Below are 25,593 nucleotides of genomic sequence, written 5' to 3' on the forward strand. Positions count from 1 at the left end.
TTTACTCTGAACCCCTTGAATCTTCCCCTTGAATGTCTCCCACTGCTCTGACACTGATTTACCTTCAAGTAGCTGTTTCCAGTTTACTTCTGCTAAATCACTTCTCAGTTTAGTAAAATTGGCCTTTCCCCAATTGAAAACTTTAACTCCTGCTCTGTCTTTGTCCTTTTCCATAACTATGCTAAAACTAACCATATTATGATCACTGCCACCAAAATGCTCTCCCACTGCTACTTCTTCCACCTGCCCCTCTCCATTTCCTAGAACTAAATCCAGAACTGCCCCCCCTCTCGTTGGGCTTGGATGTTAGGGAACTTGGGGAAATAAATAGTGATGTCTTGAGGAGTGTACATATTACAGAGAGGGAGGTGCTGGAAGTCTTAACGCGCATCAAGGTAGATAAATCTCCGGGACCTGATGAAATGTATCCCAGGACGTTATGGGAGGTTAGGGAGGAAATTGCGGGTCCCCTAGCAGAGATATTTGAATCATCCACCGCTACAGGTGAGGTGCCTGAAGATTGGAGGGTAGCAAATGTTGTGCCTTTGTTTAAGAAGGGCGGCAGGGAAAAGCCTGGGAACTACAGACCAGTGAGCCTGACATCTGTAGTGGGTAAGTTGTTAGAGGGTATTCTGAGGGACAGAATCTACAGGCATTTGGAGAGGCAGGGACTAATTAGGAACAGTCAGCATGGTTTTGTGAGAGGAAAATCATGTCTCACGAATTTGATTGAGTTTTTTGAAGGGGTAACCAAGAAGATAGATGAGGGCTGTGCAGTAGACGTGGTCTACATGGACTTCAGCAAAGCATTTGACAAGGTACCGCATGGTAGGTTGTTACATAAGGTTAAATCTCATGGGATCCAAGGTGAGGTAGCCAATTGAACACAAAATTGGCTTGACGACAGAAGACAGAGGGTGGTTGTCGAGGGTTGTTTTTCAAACTGGATGCCTGTGTCCAGCGGTGTGCCTCAGGGATCGGTGCTGGGTCCGCTGTTATTTGTTATTTATATTAATGATTTGGATGAGAATTTAGGAGGCATGGTTAGTAAGTTTGCAGATGACACCAAGATTGGTGGCATTGTGGACAGTGAAGAAGGTTATCTAGGATTGCAACGGGATCTTGATAAATTGGGCCAGTGGGCCGATGAATGGCAGATGGAGTTTAATTTAGATAAATGTGAGGTGATGCATTTTGGTAGATCGAATCGGGCCAGGACCTACTCCGTTAATGGTAGGGCGTTGGGGAGAGTTATAGAACAAAGAGATCTGGGAGTACAGATTCATAGCTCCTTGAAAGTGGAGTCACAGGTGGATAGGGTGGTGAAGAAGGCATTCAGCATGCTTGGTTTCATTGGTCAGAACATTGAATGCAGGAGTTGGGATGTCTTGTTGAAGTTGTACAGGGCATTGGTGAGGCCACACTTGGAGTACTGTGTACAGTTCTGGTCACCCTATTATAGAAAGGATATTATTAAACTAGAAAGAGTGCAGAAAAGATTTACTAGGATGCTACCGGGACTTGATGGTTTGACTTACAGGGAGAGGTTAGACAGACTGGGACTTTATTCCCTGGAGAGTAGGAGGTTAAGGGGTGATCTTATAGAAGTCTATAAAATAATGAGGGGCATAGATAAGGTCGATAGTCAAAATCTTTTCCCAAAGGTAGGGGAGTCTATAACGAGGGGGCACAGATTTAAGGTGAGAGGGGAGAGATACAAAAGGATCCAGAGGGGCAATTTTTTCACTCAAAGGGTGGTGAGTGTCTGGAACGAGCTGCCAGAGGCAGTAGTAGAGGCGGGTACAATTTTGTCTTTTAAAAAGCATTTGGACAGTTACATGGGGAAGATGGGTATCGAGGGATATGGGCCAAGTGCAGGCAATTGGGACTAGCTTAGTGGTATAAACTGGGCGACATGGACATGTTGGGCCGAAGGGCCTGTTTCCATGTTGTAACTTCTATGATTCTATGATTCTATGATTCTATATACTGGCTAAAAAAATTCTCCTGTATGCAATTTAAGAATTCTGCACCCTCGATACCATTCACACTGTTTGTATCCCAGTTAATATCAGGGTAGTTGAAATCCCCTACTATTTCTGCCCTATTGTTTTTGCACTTCTTAGAAATTTGCCTACATATTTGCTCCTCTGTCTCCCTCTGACTGTTTGGGGGTCTATAGTACACTCCCAGTAGTGTGACTGCCCCTTTTTTGTTCTTCAGCTCAACCCATAAGGCCTCATTTGATGCTCCTTCTAAAATATCATCCCTCTTCACAACTGTAATTGTTTCCTGAACCAAAATTGCCACCCCCCTCCTTTTTTATCCCCCTCTATCGCCTCTGAAAACCCTGTAACCAGGGTCGTTGAGCTGCCCTCTTTAAGCCATGTTTCTGTAATAGTTAAGATATCATACTGCCGCGTGTCTATCTGTGCCCTCAGCTCATCCGCCTTATTTCCTATACTCCTTGCATTGAGGTAAATACATTTAAGGACTGCCAAACTCCTCTGTTTATTTTCTAACCTTCGTTCCCTCTGCCTTCCAGACTCACTCACTAATTTTCTGTCTTCCATTTCCAGTTCCGACTTTATCCCATCTGAATCCAAACTCAGGTTCTCATCCCCCTGCCAAGCTCGTCTGCTGGGGGGCGGCCCCCCGTGGACAGCTGTTGGGGGGGGGCGGCCCCCCGTGGACAGCTGTTGGGGGGGGGCGGCCCCCCGTGGACAGCTGTTGGGGGGGGGGGGCGGCCCCCCGTGGACAGCTGTTGGGGGGGGGCGGCCCCCCGTGGACAGCTGTTGGGGGGGGGGCGGCCCCCCGTGGACAGCTGTTGGGGGGGGGCGGCCCCCCGTGGACAGCTGTTGGGGGGGGGGCGGCCCCCCGTGGACAGCTGTTGGGGGGGGGCGGCCCCCCGTGGACAGCTGTTGGGGGGGGGCGGCCCCCCGTGGACAGCTGTTGGGGGGGGGCGGCCCCCCGTGGACAGCTGTTGGGGGGGGGCGGCCCCCCGTGGACAGCTGTTGGGGGGGGGCGGCCCCCCGTGGACAGCTGTTGGGGGGGGGCGGCCCCCCGTGGACAGCTGTTGGGGGGGGGCGGCCCCCCGTGGACAGCTGTTGGGGGGGGGCGGCCCCCCGTGGACAGCTGTTGGGGGGGGGCGGCCCCCCGTGGACAGCTGTTGGGGGGGGGCGGCCCCCCGTGGACAGCTGTTGGGGGGGGCGGCCCCCCGTGGACAGCTGTTGGGGGGGGGCGGCCCCCCGTGGACAGCTGTTGGGGGGGGGCGGCCCCCCGTGGACAGCTGTTGGGGGGGGGCGGCCCCCCGTGGACAGCTGTTGGGGGGGGGGCGGCCCCCCGTGGACAGCTGTTGGGGGGGGCGGCCCCCCGTGGACAGCTGTTGGGGGGGGCGGCCCCCCGTGGACAGCTGTTGGGGGGGGCGGCCCCCCGTGGACAGCTGTTGGGGGGGGGCGGCCCCCCGTGGACAGCTGTTGGGGGGGGCTGCCCCCCGTGGACAGCTGTTGGGGGGGGGCGGCCCCCCGTGGACAGCTGTTGGGGGGGGCAGCCCCCCGTGGACAGCTGTTGGGGGGGGCAGCCCCCCGTGGACAGCTGTTGGGGGGGGCAGCCCCCCGTGGACAGCTGTTGGGGGGGGCAGCCCCCCGTGGACAGCTGTTGGGGGGGGCAGCCCCCCGTGGACAGCTGTTGGGGGGGGGGCAGCCCCCCGTGGACAGCTGTTGGGGGGGGGGCAGCCCCCCGTGGACAGCTGTTGGGGGGGGGGCAGCCCCCCGTGGACAGCTGTTGGGGGGGGGGCAGCCCCCCGTGGACAGCTGTTGGGGGGGGCAGCCCCCCGTGGACAGCTGTTGGGGGGGGCAGCCCCCCGTGGACAGCTGTTGGGGGGGGCAGCCCCCCGTGGACAGCTGTTGGGGGGGGCAGCCCCCCGTGGACAGCTGTTGGGGGGGGCAGCCCCCCGTGGACAGCTGTTGGGGGGGGCAGCCCCCCGTGGACAGCTGTTGGGGGGGGCAGCCCCCCGTGGACAGCTGTTGGGGGGGGCAGCCCCCCGTGGACAGCTGTTGGGGGGGGCAGCCCCCCGTGGACAGCTGTTGGGGGGGGCAGCCCCCCGTGGACAGCTGTTGGGGGGGGCAGCCCCCCGTGGACAGCTGTTGGGGGGGGCAGCCCCCCGTGGACAGCTGTTGGGGGGGGCAGCCCCCCGTGGACAGCTGTTGGGGGGGGCAGCCCCCCGTGGACAGCTGTTGGGGGGGGCAGCCCCCCGTGGACAGCTGTTGGGGGGGGCAGCCCCCCGTGGACAGCTGTTGGGGGGGGCAGCCCCCCGTGGACAGCTGTTGGGGGGGGCAGCCCCCCGTGGACAGCTGTTGGGGGGGGCAGCCCCCCGTGGACAGCTGTTGGGGGGGGCAGCCCCCCGTGGACAGCTGTTGGGGGGGGCAGCCCCCCGTGGACAGCTGTTGGGGGGGGCAGCCCCCCGTGGACAGCTGTTGGGGGGGGCAGCCCCCCGTGGACAGCTGTTGGGGGGGGCAGCCCCCCGTGGACAGCTGTTGGGGGGGGCAGCCCCCCGTGGACAGCTGTTGGGGGGGGGGGGCAGCCCCCCGTGGACAGCTGTTGGGGGGGGGGGCAGCCCCCCGTGGACAGCTGTTGGGGGGGGGGGCAGCCCCCCGTGGACAGCTGTTGGGGGGGGGGGCAGCCCCCCGTGGACAGCTGTTGGGGGGGGGGGCAGCCCCCCGTGGACAGCTGTTGGGGGGGGGGCAGCCCCCCGTGGACAGCTGTTGGGGGGGGGGCAGCCCCCCGTGGACAGCTGTTGGGGGGGGGGGCAGCCCCCCGTGGACAGCTGTTGGGGGGGGGCAGCCCCCCGTGGACAGCTGTTGGGGGGGGCAGCCCCCCGTGGACAGCTGTTGGGGGGGCAGCCCCCCGTGGACAGCTGTTGGGGGGGCAGCCCCCCGTGGACAGCTGTTGGGGGGGCAGCCCCCCGTGGACAGCTGTTGGGGGGGCAGCCCCCCGTGGACAGCTGTTGGGGGGGCAGCCCCCCGTGGACAGCTGTTGGGGGGGCAGCCCCCCGTGGACAGCTGTTGGGGGGGCAGCCCCCCGTGGACAGCTGTTGGGGGGGCAGCCCCCCGTGGACAGCTGTTGGGGGGGCAGCCCCCCGTGGACAGCTGTTGGGGGGGCAGCCCCCCGTGGACAGCTGTTGGGGGGGCAGCCCCCCGTGGACAGCTGTTGGGGGGGCAGCCCCCCGTGGACAGCTGTTGGGGGGGCAGCCCCCCGTGGACAGCTGTTGGGGGGGGCAGCCCCCCGTGGACAGCTGTTGGGGGGGCAGCCCCCCGTGGACAGCTGTTGGGGGGGCAGCCCCCCGTGGACAGCTGTTGGGGGGGCAGCCCCCCGTGGACAGCTGTTGGGGGGGCAGCCCCCCGTGGACAGCTGTTGGGGGGGCAGCCCCCCGTGGACAGCTGTTGGGGGGGCAGCCCCCCGTGGACAGCTGTTGGGGGGGCAGCCCCCCGTGGACAGCTGTTGGGGGGGCAGCCCCCCGTGGACAGCTGTTGGGGGGGCAGCCCCCCGTGGACAGCTGTTGGGGGGGCAGCCCCCCGTGGACAGCTGTTGGGGGGGCAGCCCCCCGTGGACAGCTGTTGGGGGGGCAGCCCCCCGTGGACAGCTGTTGGGGGGGCAGCCCCCCGTGGACAGCTGTTGGGGGGGCAGCCCCCCGTGGACAGCTGTTGGGGGGGCAGCCCCCCGTGGACAGCTGTTGGGGGGGCAGCCCCCCGTGGACAGCTGTTGGGGGGGCAGCCCCCCGTGGACAGCTGTTGGGGGGGCAGCCCCCCGTGGACAGCTGTTGGGGGGGCAGCCCCCCGTGGACAGCTGTTGGGGGGGCAGCCCCCCGTGGACAGCTGTTGGGGGGGCAGCCCCTCGTGGACTATTATCGAGGCGCCTGAATGTAATATCTCACATGAGGCATCCAGGATGTCGGGCTGTGCTGCCTGGGTTTCCTCTGGCACAGGAGCCTCAACATCGCTAACCAAGCCAAGGAATGTTCACCTCTCCGCAGGCGGGGGGTGAGTGATTCCAGCGGGTGGGCACAGAGCGCCTCTCGCAAGCCTGACCTGCCTGTTATCTCTCCTCAGAACCCCTTCCAAACATGTCATACAGGGGGATTTGCCCTAAGAAACCCATCGGGTCAGTAATGTTGGGGGAGGGTAATTATTTAAAAACCAGTTGGCACAAAGGCACATGAGAACCAGGGAAAAAAACAAATTATTTACTTGGACCCTGTAAACCACGACTGATTCCTTCGTAACTGATACACTGCACACCCAAACACCAAAGAATGTCTCCACCATTTTTCCTGTACCCTCTACTCCGAGTTTCCCCGATCGCACTCTCTTCCCCCCGTGTTTCCCCAATCCCACTCTCTCCCCCCGATCCCACTCCCTCCCCCCCGTGTTTCCCCGATCCCACTCCCTCCCCCCGTGTCTCCCCGATCCCACTCTCTCGACCCCGTGTTTCCCCGATCCCACTCCCTCCCCCCGTGTCTCCCCGATCCCACACCCTCCCCCCGTGTTTCCCCGATCCCACTCCCTCCCCCCGTGTCTCCCCGATCCCACTCCCTCCCCCCGTGTCTCCCCGATCCCACTCTCTCCCCCCCGTGTCTCCCCGATCCCACTCTCTCGACCCCGTGTTTCCCCGATCCCACTCCCTCCCCCCGTGTCTCCCCGATCCCACTCCCCCCCCCCCCCGTTTTTCCCCGATCCCACTCTCTTCCCCCCCCGTGTTTCCCCGATCCCACTCTCTCCCCCCGTGTTTCCCCGACCCCACTCTCTCCCCCGATCCCACTCTCTTCCCCCCCACCGTGTTTCCCCGATCCCACTCTCTTCCCCCCGTGTCTCCCCGATCTCACTCTCTCGACCCCGTGTCTCCCCGATCCCACTCCCTCCCCCCGTGTCTCCCCGATCCCACTCCCTCCCCCCGTGTCTCCCCGATCCCACTCCCTCCCCCCGTGTCTCCCCGATCCCACTCCCTCCCCCCGTGTCTCCCCGATCCCACTCCCTCCCCCCGTGTCTCCCCGATCCCACTCTCTCGACCCCGTGTCTCCCCGATCCCACTCTCTCGACCCCGTGTTTCCCCGATCCCACTCCCTCCCCCCGTGTCTCCCTGATCCCACTCTCTCCCCCCCGTGTCTCCCCGATCCCACTCTCTCGACCCCGTGTCTCCCCGATCCCACTCTCTCCCCCCCGTGTCTCCCCGATCCCACTCTCTCGACCCCGTGTTTCCCCGATCCCACTCCCTCCCCCCGTGTCTCCCCGATCCCACTCCCCCCCCCCCGTTTTTCCCCGATCCCACTCTCTTCCCCCCCCGTGTTTCCCCGATCCCACTCTCTCCCCCCGTGTTTCCCCGACCCCACTCTCTCCCCCGATCCCACTCTCTTCCCCCCCACCGTGTTTCCCCGATCCCACTCTCTTCCCCCCCACCGTGTTTCCCCGATCCCACTCTCTCCCACCCGTGTCTCCCCGATCCCACTCTCTCCCCCCCGTGTCTCCCCGATCCCACTCTCTCGACCCCGTGTTTCCCCGATCCCACTCCCTCCCCCCGTGTCTCCCCGATCCCACTCCCCCCCCCCGTTTTTCCCCGATCCCACTCCCCCCCCCCGTTTTTCCCCGATCCCACTCCCCCCCCCCGTTTTTCCCCGATCCCACTCTCTTCCCCCCCCGTTTTTCCCCGATCCCACTCTCTTCCCCCCCCGTGTTTCCCCGATCCCACTCTCTCCCCCCGTGTTTCCCCGACCCCACTCTCTCCCCCGATCCCACTCTCTTCCCCCCCCACCGTGTTTCCCCGATCCCACTCTCTCCCCCCCCCGTGTTTCCCCAATCCCACTCTCCCCCACCGTGTTTCCCTGATACCACCTCCCCCTCCCGTTTCCCTGATCCCACCTCCCCCCCACCATTTTTCCCTGATCCCACTCTCTGTGTCCCCTGTTCCCGCTCTCCCCCGTTTTCCTGATCCCACTCTCCATATCCCTGATCTCCCTGTCTCTGCTCCCACTCTCTCCACTTACCTGTGTCGCCTGCCCTTGTTGCTGGAGCTGCTGGAGTTGGTGGGCTGTAACAAAGCTAACAGGCTTGTTCCCAGCGATCAGTTTGGTCCCTGCTGGCATGGTCGTTAGAATGATGTTTCTGCCAAGTCCACTTATACTAGAAAGAGATAAAATTCATTCAGAAACCGATACATTTCAGAACTTCGACAAAAATAAACAAGAGTTGCCCCTCCTCTCCCAACAGAGCGTGCTCTCTCGCTCGCTCTCTCTCGCTCGCTCCGGGGACAGGTTCCATGGGTGCTTGATGCCCTCTGGTTCCTCACTCAGGTGGCCATTGATCATGTGGCCTGAAACAGTGAGTGTTGAGATGGTCGGTGCCTGGCCTGGGCCTGTCCTCATTCCCTGTGGTCCCACCCCCACAGCAGGGGTTACTCAGCAGTAAAAAGGAGGGAGGATCCGGGGATACAGTCCCCTTCCTAATCCAGGGGTCTGGAGGCCAATCAAAACACTCCTGCACCTCCCCAGGCTGAGGTTAGGAGCATAGGAACAGGAGCAGGCCATTCAGCCACTCGAGCCTGTTCCGTCATTCAATGATCTGTATCCTAACTCCATCAACCCGCCTTGGTTCCGTAAGCGTTGGGAAAGCACGGAGCACCACGGGAACGGCCTCAAGTATTTGAACAGCAACAGAACGCCGGGAGAGCAGGGAAAACAAACTGAGAGAATTTGCATAAGTGAAGTCACAGTCGGCGTAGCGGAGAAGCCTGTGAAAGTGAAGGTAAGTCAATTTAGTCGACACTCATAATATTAATTGCAGTTGGTTATCATTGAATGAGAAATAACTATCTTAAAAAAGGGTAAATAAATAAATAGGAGTTAATGGGGTACTAAGATAAGACCTATAAATAATATCAATAGGCTCTAAATAGAACGGCGGGGCAGCTGAAACCCACTGTCTCCAATTCCTGCGCCATGTGGGGAGTCCAGGACTCTCCAGGTGTTTTGGGTGACCGTGTGTGCAGGAAGTGCCTCCGCTGCTCGAGCTCAAAGTTTCTGATCTTTAGGAGCAGCTGGAGTCACTGCAGGGCATGCAGGAGGCTGAGAATTTCCTGGATCGTACGTTCCAGGAGGTGGTCAGGACAGTAAGTGGGTGACCATCCGACAGGGTAGGAATCCCCAGGGAGTGTGCTGCTCACTAACCGGTTTTCAGTACTGAATACTGGTGAGGGTGACAACACCTCGAAGGAGTGCAGTCCGGAGCATGGCACCGTGGGGCAAAGGACCGCAAGGGGGGCAGAGCGAAGTGTAAGAATGCAGCTGTTGTAGGCATTTCTGCAACTGCAGACGTGAGTCCTGCATGGTGTGTTGCCTCCCCTGGTGCCAGGGTAAAGGACATCACCGAGAGGGTCCAGAACATTTTGAGGGGGGAAGGGGAACAGCCAGAAGTTGTGGTCCATGTGGGAACCGATGACGTAGGAAAGAAAAGGGTCGAGGTCCTGCAGTCAGAGTTTCAGGAGCTAGGGAGGAAGTTAAAAAGCAGGACCTCAAAAGGTAGTAATCTCTGAATTACTCCCAGTGCCACGTGCTGGTGAGTATAAGAACAGTAGGATAAGACAGGTTAATGCGTAGCTGGAGCAATAGTGCAGGAGAGAGGGCTTCAGATTCCTGGGGTTTTGGGACCAGTTCTGGGGCAGGAGGGATCTGTTCAAGTTGGACGGATTGCACCTCAACAGAGTTAGGACCAATGTCCTTGTGGGGAGGTTAACTATTGCACTGGGGGAGGGTTTATACTAATTAGGCAGGGGGACAGGCACCAGGAGGAAACATTGGAGAGGAGAAACAAGGTGCACAGAGGACTAAGAGAGACAAATAGCACCAGAGTAAGGAAGAATTCAGAAATAGGAGGGATCAGACAGGGGGCAAATGCGAAGCAGTCTAAGATGAGATTGGAATGCATGTGTGTAAATGCACGTAGCGTGGTAAATAAGACTTGGATCAAAATAGGAGAGGATTGGGTAATTAATATTCCTGGCTACAAGTTATTCAGGAAAGAAAGGGAAGGAAAGAAAGGGGGGGGGGTGGCAGTATTGATCAAAGAAACTATTACAGCACTGGAAAGGGATGATGTGGTTGAGGGGTCAAAGACAGAATCTATTTGGTTAGAATTATGGAACAATAGAGGAGCTATTACACTACTGGGTGTATATTATAAGCCACCAAGTTCGCTGATGATACAAAAATTGGTAGGGTGGTAAATAGCGAGGAGGATAGCCTCAGTCTGCAGGACGATATAGATGGGTTGGTCAGATGGGCGGAACAGTGGCAAATGGAATTTAACCCGGAAAAGTGCGAGGTGATGCACTTTGGAGGGACTAACAAGGCAAGGGAATACACAATGAATGGGAGGACCCTAGGCAAGACAGAGGGTCAGAGGGATCTTGGTGTGCAAGTTCACAGATCCCTGAAGGCGGCGGAACAGGTAGATAAGGTGGTAAAGAAGGCATATGGGATACTTGCCTTTATTAGCCGAGGCATAGAATATAAGAGCAAGGAGGTTATGATGGAGCTGTATAAAACACTGGTTAGGCCACAGCTGGAGTACTGTGTGCAGTTCTGGTCGCCACACTACAGGAAGGATGTGATCGCTTTGGAGAGGGTGCAGAGGAGATTCACCAGGATGTTACCAGGGCTGGAGCGCTTCAGCTATGAAGAGAGACTGGGAAGATTGGGTTTGTTTTCCTTGGAGCAGAGGAGGCTGAGGGGGGACATGATTGAGGTGTACAAAATTATGAGGGGCACAGATAGGATGGATACTAAGGAGCTTTTTCCCTTCGTTGAGGGTTCTATAACAAGGGGACATAGATTCAAGGTAAAAGGCGGGAGGTTTAGAGGGGATTTGAGAAAGAACTTTTTCACCCAGAGGGTGGTTGGAGTCTGGAACTCACTGCCTGAAAGGGTTGTGGAGGCAGGAACCCTCACAACATTCAAGAAGCATTTGGATGAGCACTTGAAATGCCATAGCATACAAGGCTACGGACCAAATGCTGGAATATGGGATTAGATTAGACAGGGCTTGATGGCCGGCGCGGACACGATGGGCCGAAGGGCCTCTATCCGTGCTGTATAACTCTATGACTCTAAATAGTGGGAAGGAGATAGAGGAGCAAATTACAAAAAGATGCAAGAACTATAGAGTATGGATAATGGGGGACTTCAATTATGCCAATATAGACTGGGATAGTAACAGTGTAAAGGGCAAAGAGGGGGAGGAATTCCTGAAATGTGTACAAGAGAACTTTCTTGAACAGTGTGTTTCCAGCTCAACGAGGAAGGAAGCAATGCTGGATCTAGTTCTGGGGAATGAAGTGGGGCAGGTGCAGCGTGTTTCAGTGGGGGAGCATTTGGGGAACAGGGATCATATCATCATTAGGTTTAGAATAGTTATGGAAAAGGACAAGGAACAATTAAATGTGAAAATGCTTAACTGGCGGAGGGCAAATTTCAGTGAGTTAAAAAGGGATCTTGCCCAGGTGGATTGGAATCAAAAATTGATAGGCAGAACAGTAATTGAACAATGGGAGGCCTTCAAGGAGGAGTTGGTTTGGGTTCAGAGTAGACACATCCCTATGTGGGGGAAAAGAAGGGCATCCAAAGCTAGAGCTCCCTGGATGGTTAAAGATAGAGAGATTAAAATGAAATAGAAAAAGGAGCTTCTGATGAATGTGAGGTTCATAATACAGTAGAAAATCAGGCTGAATAGAGAAAATAGAGGAAATCTAAAAAAGGGAATAAGAGGGGGCAAAGAGAGAGTCTGAGAATAGATTAGCTGCTAACATAAAAGGGAACCCAAAGTCTTTTATAAACATATAAATAGTAAAAGGCTAGTCAAAGGAAGGATGGGGCCAATTAGGGACAAAAAAAGGAGATCTTCTTGGGGAGGCAGAGGGTATGGCTGAGGTACTAAATGAATAATTCACATCGGTCTTCAGTAGAGAAGAGGATGCTGCCAGTGTAGCAGTGAAGGAGGAGGTAGTAGTGATATTGGATAGGATAAAAATAGATAAAGAGGAGGTACTTAAAAGATTGGCAGTACTCAAAGTAGAAAAGTCACCTGGTCCAGATGGGATGCATCCTCGGTTACAGAAGGAAGTAAGGGTGGAAACTGCCAGAGGCTCTGGCCACAATCCTCCAATCCTCCTTCAATATAGGATTAGTGCCAGACGACTGGAGGATTGCAAATGTTATGCCTCTGTTCAAAAAAGGGGAGAGGAATAAACCCGGCAATTATAGGCCAGTCAGCCTAACGTCAGTGGTGAAGAAACTTTTAGAGACAATAATCCGGGGCAAAATTAATTGGCACTTGGAAAAGTATGAGCTAATTAACAAATCTGTGCTGACTTTTGTTTAAGAAAAATTGTGTTCGACTAACTTAATTGAGTTCTTTGATGAAGTAACGGAGGGGGTTGATGAGGGTAGTGCGGTTGATGTTGTGGAAATGGACTTTCAAATGCATTTGATAAAGTGCCACATAATAGACTTGTTAGCAAAATTAAAGCCCATGGGATTGAAGGGACAGTGGCAGCGTGGATACAAAATTGGCTACGGGACAGAAAGCAGAGAGTAGTGATGAACGGTTGTTTTTCAGACTGGAGGGAAGTATACAGTGGTGTTCCCCAGGGGCCAGTATTCGGACCACTGTTCTTTTTGGTATATATTAATGATCTGGACTTAGGTATAGAGGGTATAATTTCAAAGTTTGCAGATGACACGACACTAGGAAATGTAGCAAACAATGTGGAGGATAGTAACAGACTTCAGGGGGACATAGATCGACTGTTGAAATAGGCAGACACACGGCAGATGAAATTTAACGCAGAGAATTACTGAATGTATTGCATGGAAACAGGCCATTCGGCCCATCAGGTCCATGCCAGTGTTTATGATCTACAAGCCTCCTCCCTCCCTACTTCATCTAACCCTATCAGCATATCCTTCTATTCCTTTCTTCCTCATGTGTTTATCTAGCTTCCCCTTAAATGCATCTATACTATTCGCCTCAACCACTCACACATTCCAACTCTCTTACCCACTCTCTGGGTAAAGAAGTTTCTCCTGAATTCCCTATTGGATTTATTAGTGACTACCTTATATTTATGGCCCCTAGTTCTGGTCTCCCCCACCTTCTCTACGTCTACCCTATCAAACCCTTTCATAATCTTAAAGACCTTTATCGGGTCACCCCTCAGACTTTTCTCTAGAAAAGAGAAGAGCTCCAGCCTGTTCAATCTTTCCTGATAGGTATAACCTCTCAGTTCTGGTATCATCCAGTTAATCTTTTTTGCACCTTCTCCAGTGCCTCTATATCCTTTTTATAATATGGAGACCAGAACTGTTCACAGTACTCCAAGTGTGGTCTAACCAAGATTCTATACAAGTTTAACATAACTTCTCTGCTTTTCAATTCTATCCCTCTAGAAATGAACCCCAGTACTTGGTTTGCTTTTCTATGGCCTTATTAACCTGTGTCGCTACCTTTAATGATTTGTGTATCTGTACCCCCAGATCCCTCTGCCCCTCTACCCCATTTGGACTCTTATTTTCCAAGTAGTATGTGGCCCCCTTATTCTTCCTACCAAAATGTAATGCCTCACACTTATCTAGATTGAAATTCATTTGCCAATCACACGTCCATTAATATCTTCCTGTATTTTGTCACAGTCCTCCTCGGTATTAACTATTCCCCAATTTGGTGTCGTCCACAAATTTTGAAATCGTACTTCCAATTCCCGAGTCCAAATTGTTTATGTAAATGGTGAACAACAGTGGTCCCAGCACTGATCCTTGTGGAACACCACTTCCCACCTGTTGTCAGTCTGAGTAGCTACTCTTAACCCCTACTCTCTGTTTTCTGTTTTGTAGTCAGCTTGCTATCCATTCTACTACTTGTCCCCTGACTCCACATGCTCTGGCCTTAGTCATGAGTCGACTATTGAAGGCCTTTTGAAAATCCAAATCTATTACATCTGCTGCATCACCCTTCTCTACCCTTTCTGTTACTTCTTCAAAGAATTTAATAAGGTTGGTCAAGCATGATCTTCCCTTTTGAAATCCGTGCTGACTATTCTTTATTATATTTTCAGTTTCTAGATGTTGTTCTATTACATCTTTGAGTAAAGAATCCATTATCTTTCCACCACTGATGTTAAGCTAATTGGTCTATAGTTTCCTGAAATGGTTCTATCTCCCTTTTTAAATATAGGAATCACATTAGCTGTCCGCCAGTCTTGGTATCATAGTAGGTACAGCACAGGAGGCCATTTGACCCATCATGTCTGTGCTGGTTCTTTGGAAGAGCTGTCCAATTAGTCCCATTCCCCTGCTCTTTCCCCATAGCCCTGCAATTTTTCCCTTCAAGTATTTATCCAATTCCCTTTTGAAAGTTACTATTGAATCTGCTTCCACCGCCCTTTCAGACGTGCATTCCAGATCATTACAACTCGCTGCGTAAGAAAATGTTTCCTCATGTCGCCTCTGGCTCATTTGCTGATCACCTTAAATCTGTGCCCTCTGGTTACCGACCCTTCCGCCACTGGAAACAGTTTCTCCTTATTTACTCTGTCAAAACCCTTCATGATTTTGAACACCTCGATTAAATCTCTTAACCTTCTCTGTTCTAAGGAGAACAACCCCAGCTTCTCCAGTCTCTCCACATAACTCAAGTCCCTCATCCACTATTCCCTTTTCTAATGAATTTTTATATATTTGTAATAGTGTCTCTGCTATCTCTTCTCCAACTTCTTTTAATATGCACAGGTGCAATCCATCCAGACCAGGGATAAGTTTAATTAGTTTATCAATTATCTCCCCTCTTTTTTATCTTAAATGTCTGTATATCTTTTTTGATCTCTTCTTCTCATGTCATGCCCACCATGTTAGTCTCCCAGGTAAATACTGAGGCAAAGTAACTATTTAATATTTGCCATTTTGTCATCATTACCTGTGAGTTTATCCCTTAGTGGCCTTATTGCTATCCTGATGTTTCTTTTATTATTTGTGTCTGTAGAATATTTCTCTTTATATTCTTTAATAATTTAATTTCGTAGTTTCTCTTTGCCTTCCTCATTGTTTTTTTTAAAAACTTCTTTCCTAACTGTTTCGCATTCCCTTTTGTCATCCTCTCCTTTGCTGTCTCTGTACTTAGTGAATGCCTTTTTCTTTAGTTTCAACTTTGCCCGTATTTCTTTATCCATCCATGGTGTGTTATTACTGGCTAATTTGTTCTTGCTTTTTAGTGGGATATATTTCTCCTGGACTCCACTGATCATTGTTTTAAATGTTTCCCACTGCTGTTCTATTTCTTTGTTTATCAGTAAATTTTTCCCGTTTATTTTTCCCAATTCCATTTTCATCACTTGAAAATAAGCTTTTTTCTAATTTATTACTTTGGCCCTTGTCCTTCTCAATCCTTATCTTAAACCTTATGTTGTGATCGCTATTGCCTAGATGTTCCCCTAAGCTTACTTCTTATCTGTTCTGGTTCATTTCCCATTACTAGATCCAGCAGTGCTTCCTCTCTTGTTGGGCTTTTTACATACTGAGTAAGAAAGGAGTCCTGCACTCATTATAAAAACTCCATTCCCTGTATCCCTTTACCTGCCTCTTTTTGCCAGTTTATTTGGGGATAGTTAAAATCTCCCATGATCATTATTCTATGTCATTTACTCATTTCACATATTTGTGAAGTTTGAAGTGATGCATTTTGGTCGGAAAAACAAGGAGAGGCAATATAAACTAAATGGTACAATTTTAAAGGGGGTGCACATACACAATTCTTTGAAGGTGGCAGGACAAGTTGAGAAGGCTGTTAAAAAAGCATATGGGATCCTGGACTTTATTGATAAAGGCATGGAGCACAAAAGCAAGGAAGTTACGTTAAACCGTTATAAATCACTGGTTAGGCCTCAGCTGGAGTATTGTGTTCAATTCTGGGCACCACACTTTAGGAAGGATGTCAAGGCAGGTGAGGGTGCAGAAGAGATTTACTAGAATGGTACCAGTGATAAGGGACTTCAGTTATGTGGAGAGACTGGAGAATCTGGGATTGTTCTCCTTAGAGCAGAGAAGGTTAAGAGATTTTATAGAGGTGTTCAATATCATGAACGGTTTTGTTAGAGTAAATAAGGAGAAACTGTTTCCAGTGGTAGAAGGATCGGTAACCACAGGACACAGATTTAAGGTGATTGGCAAAAGAACCAAAGGCGACATGAGGAAACACTTTTTTTACACGGCAAGTTGTTATGATCTGGAATGCGCTGCCTGAAAGGGTGGTAGAAGCAGATTTAATAATAACTTTCAAAAGGGAATTGGATAAATACTTGAATGGAAAAAATTTACAGGGCTGTGGGGAAAGAGTGGGTGAGTGGGACTAACTGGATAACTCTTTCAAAGGGCCTGCAAAGACACGATGGGCCGAATGGCCTCCTTCTGTGCTGTATCATACTTTGAAATTATGAAACCCTTAATACCCTCGCCTAACAAAAATCTGTCAATCTCAGTTTTGACATTTTCAATTGACCCCCAGCCTCAACAGCTTTTATGGGGAAGAGAGTTCCAGATTTCCACTCCCCTTTGTGTGAAGAAGTGCTTCCTGACATCACCCCTGACGAGCCCTGCTCTAATTTTAAGGTTATGTCCCGTTGTACTGAACTCCCCCACCAGAGGAAATAACCCTTTAATTAGATCACCCCCTAATCTTCTATACTCGAGGAAATACAAGCCTAAGCAACCTATCCTCATAATTTAACTCTTTTAGCCCCAGTTTGCCTAAGTCAGCACAGACTGGTAATGGAACCGGAACCTGATCCTTCTGGTTTGCAGAGTTTAACGTGAAACCGTTTTTCCTCATGCAGCCTGACTGAGCACAGAGCACCTTCAGGATCACAGCCTCAGACGATTACTGCACTGCTCCGGCTCAGCATTCGGTTTGTTTTGTCAACTGCTGGTCTGCAATGGCAACTTGGTGCTGGTGAGTCTATCGCTCCCAGATCTCTTTCCTTCTTTTCCCGAGCCAGTTTGACATTCATTCAGTAAGCATGTCCTCTAATTTTTCTTCCACCACGATTTTTATCTATATGAAATTTAATATTCCATAGTTCTGTCTGCTTATAAATATTGTCTAGGTTCCTCTGTAGTTTCGTCAGACTCGACTGCTTCCCCCCCAATCCATTTAGTACCTTCTGCAAATCTGACCGACTTATTGAATTTTTGAATCCAGGTCGTTTACGTAAAAAATAATAGGGCCCCAGCAGCGATCCCTGGGACACCCCTCTCAGTACATCTCCCCAGTAGCGATTCCAGGTATTACTGACCCTGCTCACTTGGTCCCAGGTATTACTGACCCTGCTCACTTGGTCCCTGGTATTACTGACCCTGCTCACTGGGTCCCAGGTATTACTGACCCTGCTCACTTGGTCCCAGGTATTACTGACCCTGCTCACTTGGTCCCAGGTATTACTGACCCTGCTCACTTGGTCCCAGGTATTACTGACCCTGCTCACTTGGTCCCAGGTATTACTGACCCTGCTCACTTGGTCCCAGGTATTACTGACCCTGCTCACTTGGTCCCAGGTATTACTGACCCTGCTCACTTGGTCCCAGGTATTACTGACCCTGCTCACTTGGTCCCAGGTATTACTGACCCTGCTCACTTGGTCCCAGGTATTACTGACCCTGCTCACTTGGTCCCAGGTATTAGTGACCCTGCTCACTTGGTCCCAGGTATTAGTGACCCTGCTCACTTGGTCCCAGGTATTAGTGACCCTGCTCACTTGGTCCCAGGTATTAGTGACCCTGCTCACTTGGTCCCAGGTATTACTGACCCTGCTCACTTGGTCCCAGGTATTAGTGACCCTGCTCACTTGGTCCCAGGTATTAGTGACCCTGCTCACTTGGTCCCAGGTATTACTGACCCTGCTCACTTGGTCCCAGGTATTACTGACCCTGCTCACTTGGTCCCAGGTATTAGTGACCCTGCTCACTTTGTCCCAGGTATTAGTGACCCTGCTCACTTGATCCCAGGTATTACTGACCCTGCTCACTTGATCCCAGGTATTACTGACCCTGCTCACTTGATCCCAGGTATTACTGACCCTGCTCACTTGATCCCAGGTATTACTGACCCTGTTCACTTGATCCCAGGTATTACTGATCCTGCTCACTTGATCCCAGGTATTACTGACCCTGCTCACTTGATCCCAGGTAATACTGACCCTGCTCACTTGATCCCAGGTATTACTGACCCTGCTCACTTGATCCCAGGTATTACTGACCCTGCTCACTTGATCCCAGGTATTACTGACCCTGCTCACTTGATCCCAGGTATTACTGACCCTGCTCACTTGATCCCAGGTATTACTGATCCTGCTCACTTGGTCCCAGGTATTAGTGACCCTGCTCACTTGGTCCCAGGTATTAGTGACCCTGCTCACTTGGTCCCAGGTATTACTGACCCTGCTCACTTGGTCCCAGGTATTACTGACCCTGCTCACTTGGTCCCAGGTATTACTGACCCTGCTCACTTGGTCCCAGGTATTACTGACCCTGCTCACTTGATCCCAGGTATTACTGACCCTGCTCACTTGATCCCAGGTATTACTGACCCTGCTCACTTGGTCCCAGGTATTACTGATCCTGCTCACTTGATCCCAGGTATTACTGACCCTGCTCACTTGGTCCCAGGTATTAGTGACCCTGCTCACTTGGTCCCAGGTATTACTGATCCTGCTCACTTGGTCCCAGGTGTTACTGACCCTGCTCACTTGGTCACAGGTATTACTGACCCTGCTCACTTGGTCCCAGGTATTACTGACCCTGCTCACTTCGTCCCAGGTATTACTGACCCTGCTCACTTGGTCCCAGGTATTACCGACCCTGCTCACTTGGTCCCAGGTATTACCGACCCTGCTCACTTGATCCCAGGTATTACTGATCCTGCTCACTTGATCCCAGGTATTACTGACCCTGCTCACTTGGTCCCAGGTATTACTGACCCTGCTCACTTGGTCACAGGTATTACTGACCCTGCTCACTTGGTCCCAGGTATTACTGACCCTGCTCACTTGATCCCAGGTATTACTGACCCTGCTCACTTGATCCCAGGTATTACTGACCCTGCTCACTTGGTCACAGGTATTACTGACCCTGCTCACTTGGTCACAGGTATTACTGACCCTGCTCACTTGGTCACAGGTATTACTGACCCTGCTCACTTGATCCCAGGTATTACTGACCCTGCTCACTTGGTCCCAGGTATTACTGACCCTGCTCACTTGATCCCAGGTATTACTGACCCTGCTCACTTGATCCCAGGTATTACCGACCCTGCTCACTTGGTCCCAGGTATTACCGACCCTGCTCACTTGATCCCAGGTATTACTGATCCTGCTCACTTGATCCCAGGTATTACTGATCCTGCTCACTTGGTCACAGGTATTACTGACCCTGCTCACTTGGTCCCAGGTATTACTGACCCTGCTCACTTGGTCCCAGGTATTACTGACCCTGCTCACTTGATCCCAGGTATTACTGACCCTGCTCACTTGATCCCAGGTATTACTGACCCTGCTCACTTGGTCACAGGTATTACTGACCCTGCTCACTTGGTCACAGGTATTACTCACTTTGCTCCAAGGTTGCCCTTGATGATTGGTCCTGCCATCACCCCTTTTCCTTTAAGTGGTTGGTTCAGTACTGATAAGGGCACAGTGATAGTAGCGGGTAACTTGGTCTGCGGAAAGGAATCAGAAACAAATCATTAGCTCATCACCAATCACGTTGTGCCAACTGCTGTCGTGCATTCTAGGTTTCTCCTTCATTGAACATAGTTCTACCTCCATAAACAAACGAGCAGGTCATGACCCAAAGGGAGCAATAAAAATCAGTGGGACAGTGAGTTTTTCAGTCACTCCAGACCTCGCTATATACAAATCCCACTGTACAGTTACTCCATATCCCACTATATACTAGCCCCTGGTACACAGTCACTCCCAGATCATGATTTATACAAAACCCAGGACATAGTTCCTCCCAGATTCTGCCATATATAAAACCTGGTACACTCCCAAGTCATTCCCAGACCCTGCTATATACAAATTGCTGGTACACAGTTACTCCCAGACCTTGCTGTATACAAATTGCTGGTACTCAGTTACTCCCAGACCCTGTTATATACAAACTGCTGGTACACAGTTACTCCCAGACCCTGCTATATACAAATTGCTGGTACACAGTTGCTCCCAGACCCTGCTATATACAAATTGCTGGTACACAGTTACTCCCAGACCCTGCTATATACAAACTGCTGGTACACAGTTACTCCCAGACCCTGTTATATACAAATTGCTGGTACACAGTTACTCCCAGACCCTGCTATATACAAATTGCTGGTACACAGTTACTCCCAGACCCTGTTATATACAAATTGCTGGTACACAGTTACTCCCAGACCCTGCTATATACAAAAATGCTGGTTTGAAATATTAACTACATACAAAACTTGTGGACACTTGTTTTCAGAACCAAGCTATTTGATTGGCAAGTCAAGCATCAAGACCAATCAAAAACATGAGAATGGCCAGAAGTCAAACTGACTGGTCGACCTGAACGGTAAAAATGGTAAATTTTGGGCTGTTTTCTAACTCCAGTGACCTTGATTATTTTGGCGCTTGTACCCAACATCACACTCATGGTGAACCTCAACTCCTTACACCTTAGAGAAAGACTATTATTGCCTTGAAATACAGGTAAGCTTTTGGTAGCATGACTGGAAACAAACATCAAACTCTGACTAACAGCTTTTAGCTGCTGGATTTATCTATAAGATCTCGCCAGTTTTCAGAAGCAGTAAAGCATCACACCGAGATACATCGCAACTACAGCACAGAAACAGGCCATTCGGTCCAACTGGTCCATGCCAGTGTTTATGCTCCACACAAGCCTCCTTCCTCCCTACTTCATCTAACCCTATCAGGATAACCTTCTATTTCTTTCTCTCTCGTGCTTATCTAGCTTCCCCTTAAATGTATCTGCTATTTGCAACTCCTTGTGGTAGCAAGTTCCACATCCTTACCATTCTTTGGGTAAAGAAGTTTCTGCTGAATTCACTATTGGATTTATTAGCGACTATTTTATATTTATGACATCAGACATCTTTTTAAGTTTAAACATCAAGCAAACTTATTATGCAAAAGATGAACAAGCACATAAGTAACAGTCGTGTAACAGTTACATATTTACAGGAGACACCATTCTACTTAACTCTGCAAGTGGATAAAATTATTTTTAAAAATCGCAACTCTGAGCTAATTTTAACCAAGTGTTTCTATTCCTAGGATTTCTTACCACTGTGAGTCAAAATTAATCGAAATAATTTCTTGAAAATTCAAATTGACTTTTCTCTTTCAAAAGTTTCACACTGATGGGTTCCTTCTCTGATCATTTCAAATAGACACTCTGATTTCAACAGAACAGCTCCTTTTATATCCCAGAGAATCGTACTGGCACATTCCTGGATTTTGAGTATCTGACTATTCAAATTTAAAAACAAACAGTAATTTAAAAACTGAACAAATCACACAGTACGGTGAAAGTTTAAATTATTTCTCATTCTAGCCTATAATCAATGAAACTTGAAACGTTGATACGAAATTCTGACTTAGCCGGTTGTTAAACTCCCAGTGGTAGAATTTCCTTGGAGTTTTCCCAAACTCCCACCGTAACTTTGGTGCAAACCCTGCACAAATGCATCAATAGCAGCTTCCTGGGCTTCCCGCTGATCTACTGCCAGCGTTATGGCAGGACATCGGGAGGACACCCGCAGAATTTCTATCCATTTATGTACTGGGATTGAATTTAAGGAGACAGCACTGATCAAAACTGGACACAAATACTTCACTTTTGTCACAACGATCAACAACTTGATTGGATGTCTGCTGAGTGGGGAAGAATCAGTTTTCTCTCCCAAGCAGCCGGCTGCCCATTTAAAGAAAGGCAGGACAATCCTTCCTGCGGCTAACCGGGTGAGAAGGTGAGAGAGAGAGAATTTACTGAAAGATAAAGAAATGCGTGGGCCTGGACTGATGTTGGTGACAGCGCTGCAAGTGTGCAGATATAACTGAGGCTTGGTGATGATCATGCTCACGGGGTTCTTTTTTAAATTAAGTAATTTAACTGCAAATTTAATAAAGTTAACTGGTGTCATGTTTCTGGATTTCTGAATATGCCTTCACAGTGATACAGTCCCCAGCACTTAAAACACCTTTAAACGGGCAGTCTTTTCTATTGGCCAAAAAGCGATAACCATTGTCCATTTGCATTGTCAATTTCAAAGTTGCCGGTTCCAGTGTTTCAAGTGCTCAGTGTATTTCAGGCAGAAACAGCTGTTCAGCCTTTATTAATTTACACTGTGCCCTGCAAATTGTAGCTGGCATTTTCTGTGTAATTAGCACAATGCTAAATGGGATGTTTCTTTACTGATGTTGTCTGCTGCAAGCACTCAACAGCGGCTTTCGAGGCAAGTAGAAAGCCCCGGCAGCTGTGGCAACATCCAGTTCAAGACTTTAAACTTCCTTCAGGCTAAAGTTTTATTTGTATGTTTGAATTTTATCTACACATAAGAAGTAGTTTATATTCTTAAATAATGATCTTGCTAATTTACTGTTTTACCTCCAAATAATCCTATTAGACCTATATAAATCTATATAAAATATATAATTTTGTACATTCTTATTATAAAGAGGCTGTAGTACGGAGGTCTACACCATAAGAACACAAGAAATAGGAGCAGGAGTAGGCCATTCAGCCCCTCGAGCCTGCTCTGCCATTCAATAAGATCATGGCTGATCTTCGACCTCAACTCCACTTTCCTGCCCGATCCCCATATCCCTTGATTCCCTAGAATTCAGAAATCTGTCTATCTCAGCCTTGAATATACTCAATGACTCAGCATCCACAGCCCTCTGGGGTAGAGAATTTCAAAGATTCACAACCCTCTCTGAGTGAAAAAATTCCTCATCTCAGTCTGCGACTATGCCCTCTAGCTCTAGACACACCAGCCACAGGAAACAACCTCTCAGCATCTACCCTGTCAAGCCCCCTCAGACTCTTATATGTTCCAATGAGATCACCTCTCATTCTTCTAAACTCCAGACAGTATAGGTCCATTCTACTCAATCTCGCCTCATAGGACAACCCTCACATCCCAGGAATTAATCTAGTGAACCTTCGTTGCACCGCCTCTAAGGCAAGTATATCCTTCCTTAGATAAGGAGACCAAAACTGTACACAGTACTCCAGGGTGAGGTCTCACCAAAGCCCTGTACAATTCTAGTAAGATTTCCTTACTCTTGTACTCCAACCCTCTTGCAATAAAGGCCAACATGCCATTTGCTTTCCTAATTGCCTGCTGTCCCTGCATACTAACTTTTTGTGTTTCTTGTACCAGGACACCTCGTCTCTCTGAACACCAACATTTAATAGCTTCTCACCATTTAAAAAATATTGTGTTTTTCTATTCTTCCTACCAAAGTGAATAACCTCACATTTCTCCACATTATACTCCATCTGCCACCTTCTTGCCCATTCACTTAACCTGTCTATATCCCTTTGCAGACTCTTTGTGTCGTCCTCACAGCTTATGTTCACCTACAGTCTGCATAGTATGAATCAGAAGAAATCTGCTTCATTACCTATCTCGGAGAGAAGTTTTATTAAAAGAGGGGCGCACCTCCCAGATATGGCATCCCGGCCATCGCCTAGAGCAGACAAATCACGTTCGCACGAACACACCCGCTATAAGCGGTGGGGGCTGTAGTATAAATGTTAAAAATGCTGTAACTGAATTAAACTTAGTTCTTAGGGGATTAAATTTACAGGAATCCCGGGCTGAGAGATGTGGATTAGAATTCAGAAGGAATGTCTGAACCAATGTGATGTACACAATAAAACCTAGTGATTTTTTGCATTTATTGCTGCTACGAAAACTTTATTTATTCAAACTGAGCAGGGGTCATTGCCAAGTTTGCCCTGTGGATGGGGCGGGGCAATAGTCAATTTAATGAAAGATGACATTGGAATCAGGCTGAAAGGGGGAATAAACACAGCAGACAGTGAATCTGAATGGAGTAATCGAGATTTGATCACAATGATACACCCCGAGTTATGCTAGTGTAGGGCAGCATGAGTGGACTCCCATAAAAGAGTTACTGAAGCAACTGATGCCACTGAACCTAATTCAAAACAACTGGACCATACTGATGGTGCAATCTGAATTGAGGCAGTGGCTTTGAATTGAAGGAGAGAACGAATTCCTGAGTGAGGCGTACAACACACTGTACAAGCAAAGGGCTGACTCAGCGAGCTGCACACAAGGTATTGTGACACAAATTTGCGGATGACACCAATGTGGGGGGTATAATTAATATTGAGGAAGACTGGAACAAAATACAAGACGACTTTAATAAACTTGGAGAAAGGGAGTGTAAATGGCCAATGAATTGCAATATAGATATGTGTGAGATGTTACATTTTGGTAGGAAGAATAAGGGGCCACATACTGCTCAGAAAATAACAGTCTAACTGGGGTAGAGGAGGAAAGGGGTCTACGGGTACAGATACACAAATCATTAAAAGTAGCAACGCAACTTAAGACCAGAAAAAATGCAAACAAAGCACTTTCCAGAGGAATAGAGTTGAAAGCCAGAGCAGTTTTGCTAAACTTGTTTAGAACCTTGATTGGACTACACTTGAAGTACTGTGCACAGTTCTGATCTCCATATTTTAAAAGAGGATATAGAGGCACTGGAGAAGCACTGCAAAAAGATTCACAAGGATGGTACCAGAACTGAGAGGTTACAAGTATCAGGATAGGCTGAACAGGCTGGGGCTCTTTTCTCTAGAAAAAAGGCTGAGGGGTGATCTAATAGATTATGAAAGGGTTTGATAGGGTAGACGTAGAGAAGATGTTTCCCCTTCGGGGGACACCAGAACTAGGGGCCATAATGTGGAGATGCCGGTGATGGACTGGGGTTGACAATTGTAAACAATTTTACAACACCAACACTATAACTAGGGGCCATAAATATAAGATAGTCATTGATAAATCTGATCAAGAATTCAGGAGAAACTTCTTTACTCAGAGAGTGGTTAGAATGTGGAACTCGCTCCCACAAGTAGTTGAGGCGAATAGCATAGATGCCTTTAAGGGGAAGTTAGATAAGCACATGAGGGAAAAAGGAATAGAAGGATATGCTGATAGGGTTAGATAAAGAGGGGTGGGAGGAGGTTCGTGTGGAGCATAAACACCAGCATGGACAAGTTGGGCCGAATGGCCTGTTTCTCTGCTGTAAATTCTATGTAAGGAAATAAGTTTAGCCTGAACAGGAGTTTAATAAAAAGACAGAGTGGGCCGGAATCTGCAAGACCAGGCAGATAAGTTGTGGACTCTTAATGCCCTCAGGGCAACTAGGGATGAACAATAAATGCGGCCTTGACAGTGTTGCCCACATCCCGAGAAAAGACAAGTG

The 25,593-nt window shown here is 50.0% G+C and overlaps 1 protein-coding gene across 3 annotated transcripts in view; it reads right to left on the reverse strand.

Annotated features, from left to right (window-relative positions):
• Positions 1-25,593, reverse strand: part of nfrkb (nuclear factor related to kappaB binding protein) — a 108,978-nt gene that overhangs the window by 2,476 nt on the left and 80,909 nt on the right. For all 3 annotated transcript variants that reach the window (XM_067971113.1, XM_067971112.1, XM_067971111.1), the window contains exons 24-25: positions 19,693-19,799; positions 8,036-8,171 (exon numbers count right to left, since the gene is read on the reverse strand). In XM_067971113.1, coding sequence (XP_067827214.1) covers positions 8,036-8,171; positions 19,693-19,799 — 243 coding nt within the window. The remainder of the gene's footprint in view (positions 1-8,035; positions 8,172-19,692; positions 19,800-25,593) is intronic.

Source organism: Heptranchias perlo, chromosome 33 (genome assembly GCF_035084215.1).
Source record: "Heptranchias perlo isolate sHepPer1 chromosome 33, sHepPer1.hap1, whole genome shotgun sequence".
Lineage (NCBI taxonomy): Eukaryota > Metazoa > Chordata > Chondrichthyes > Hexanchiformes > Hexanchidae > Heptranchias > Heptranchias perlo.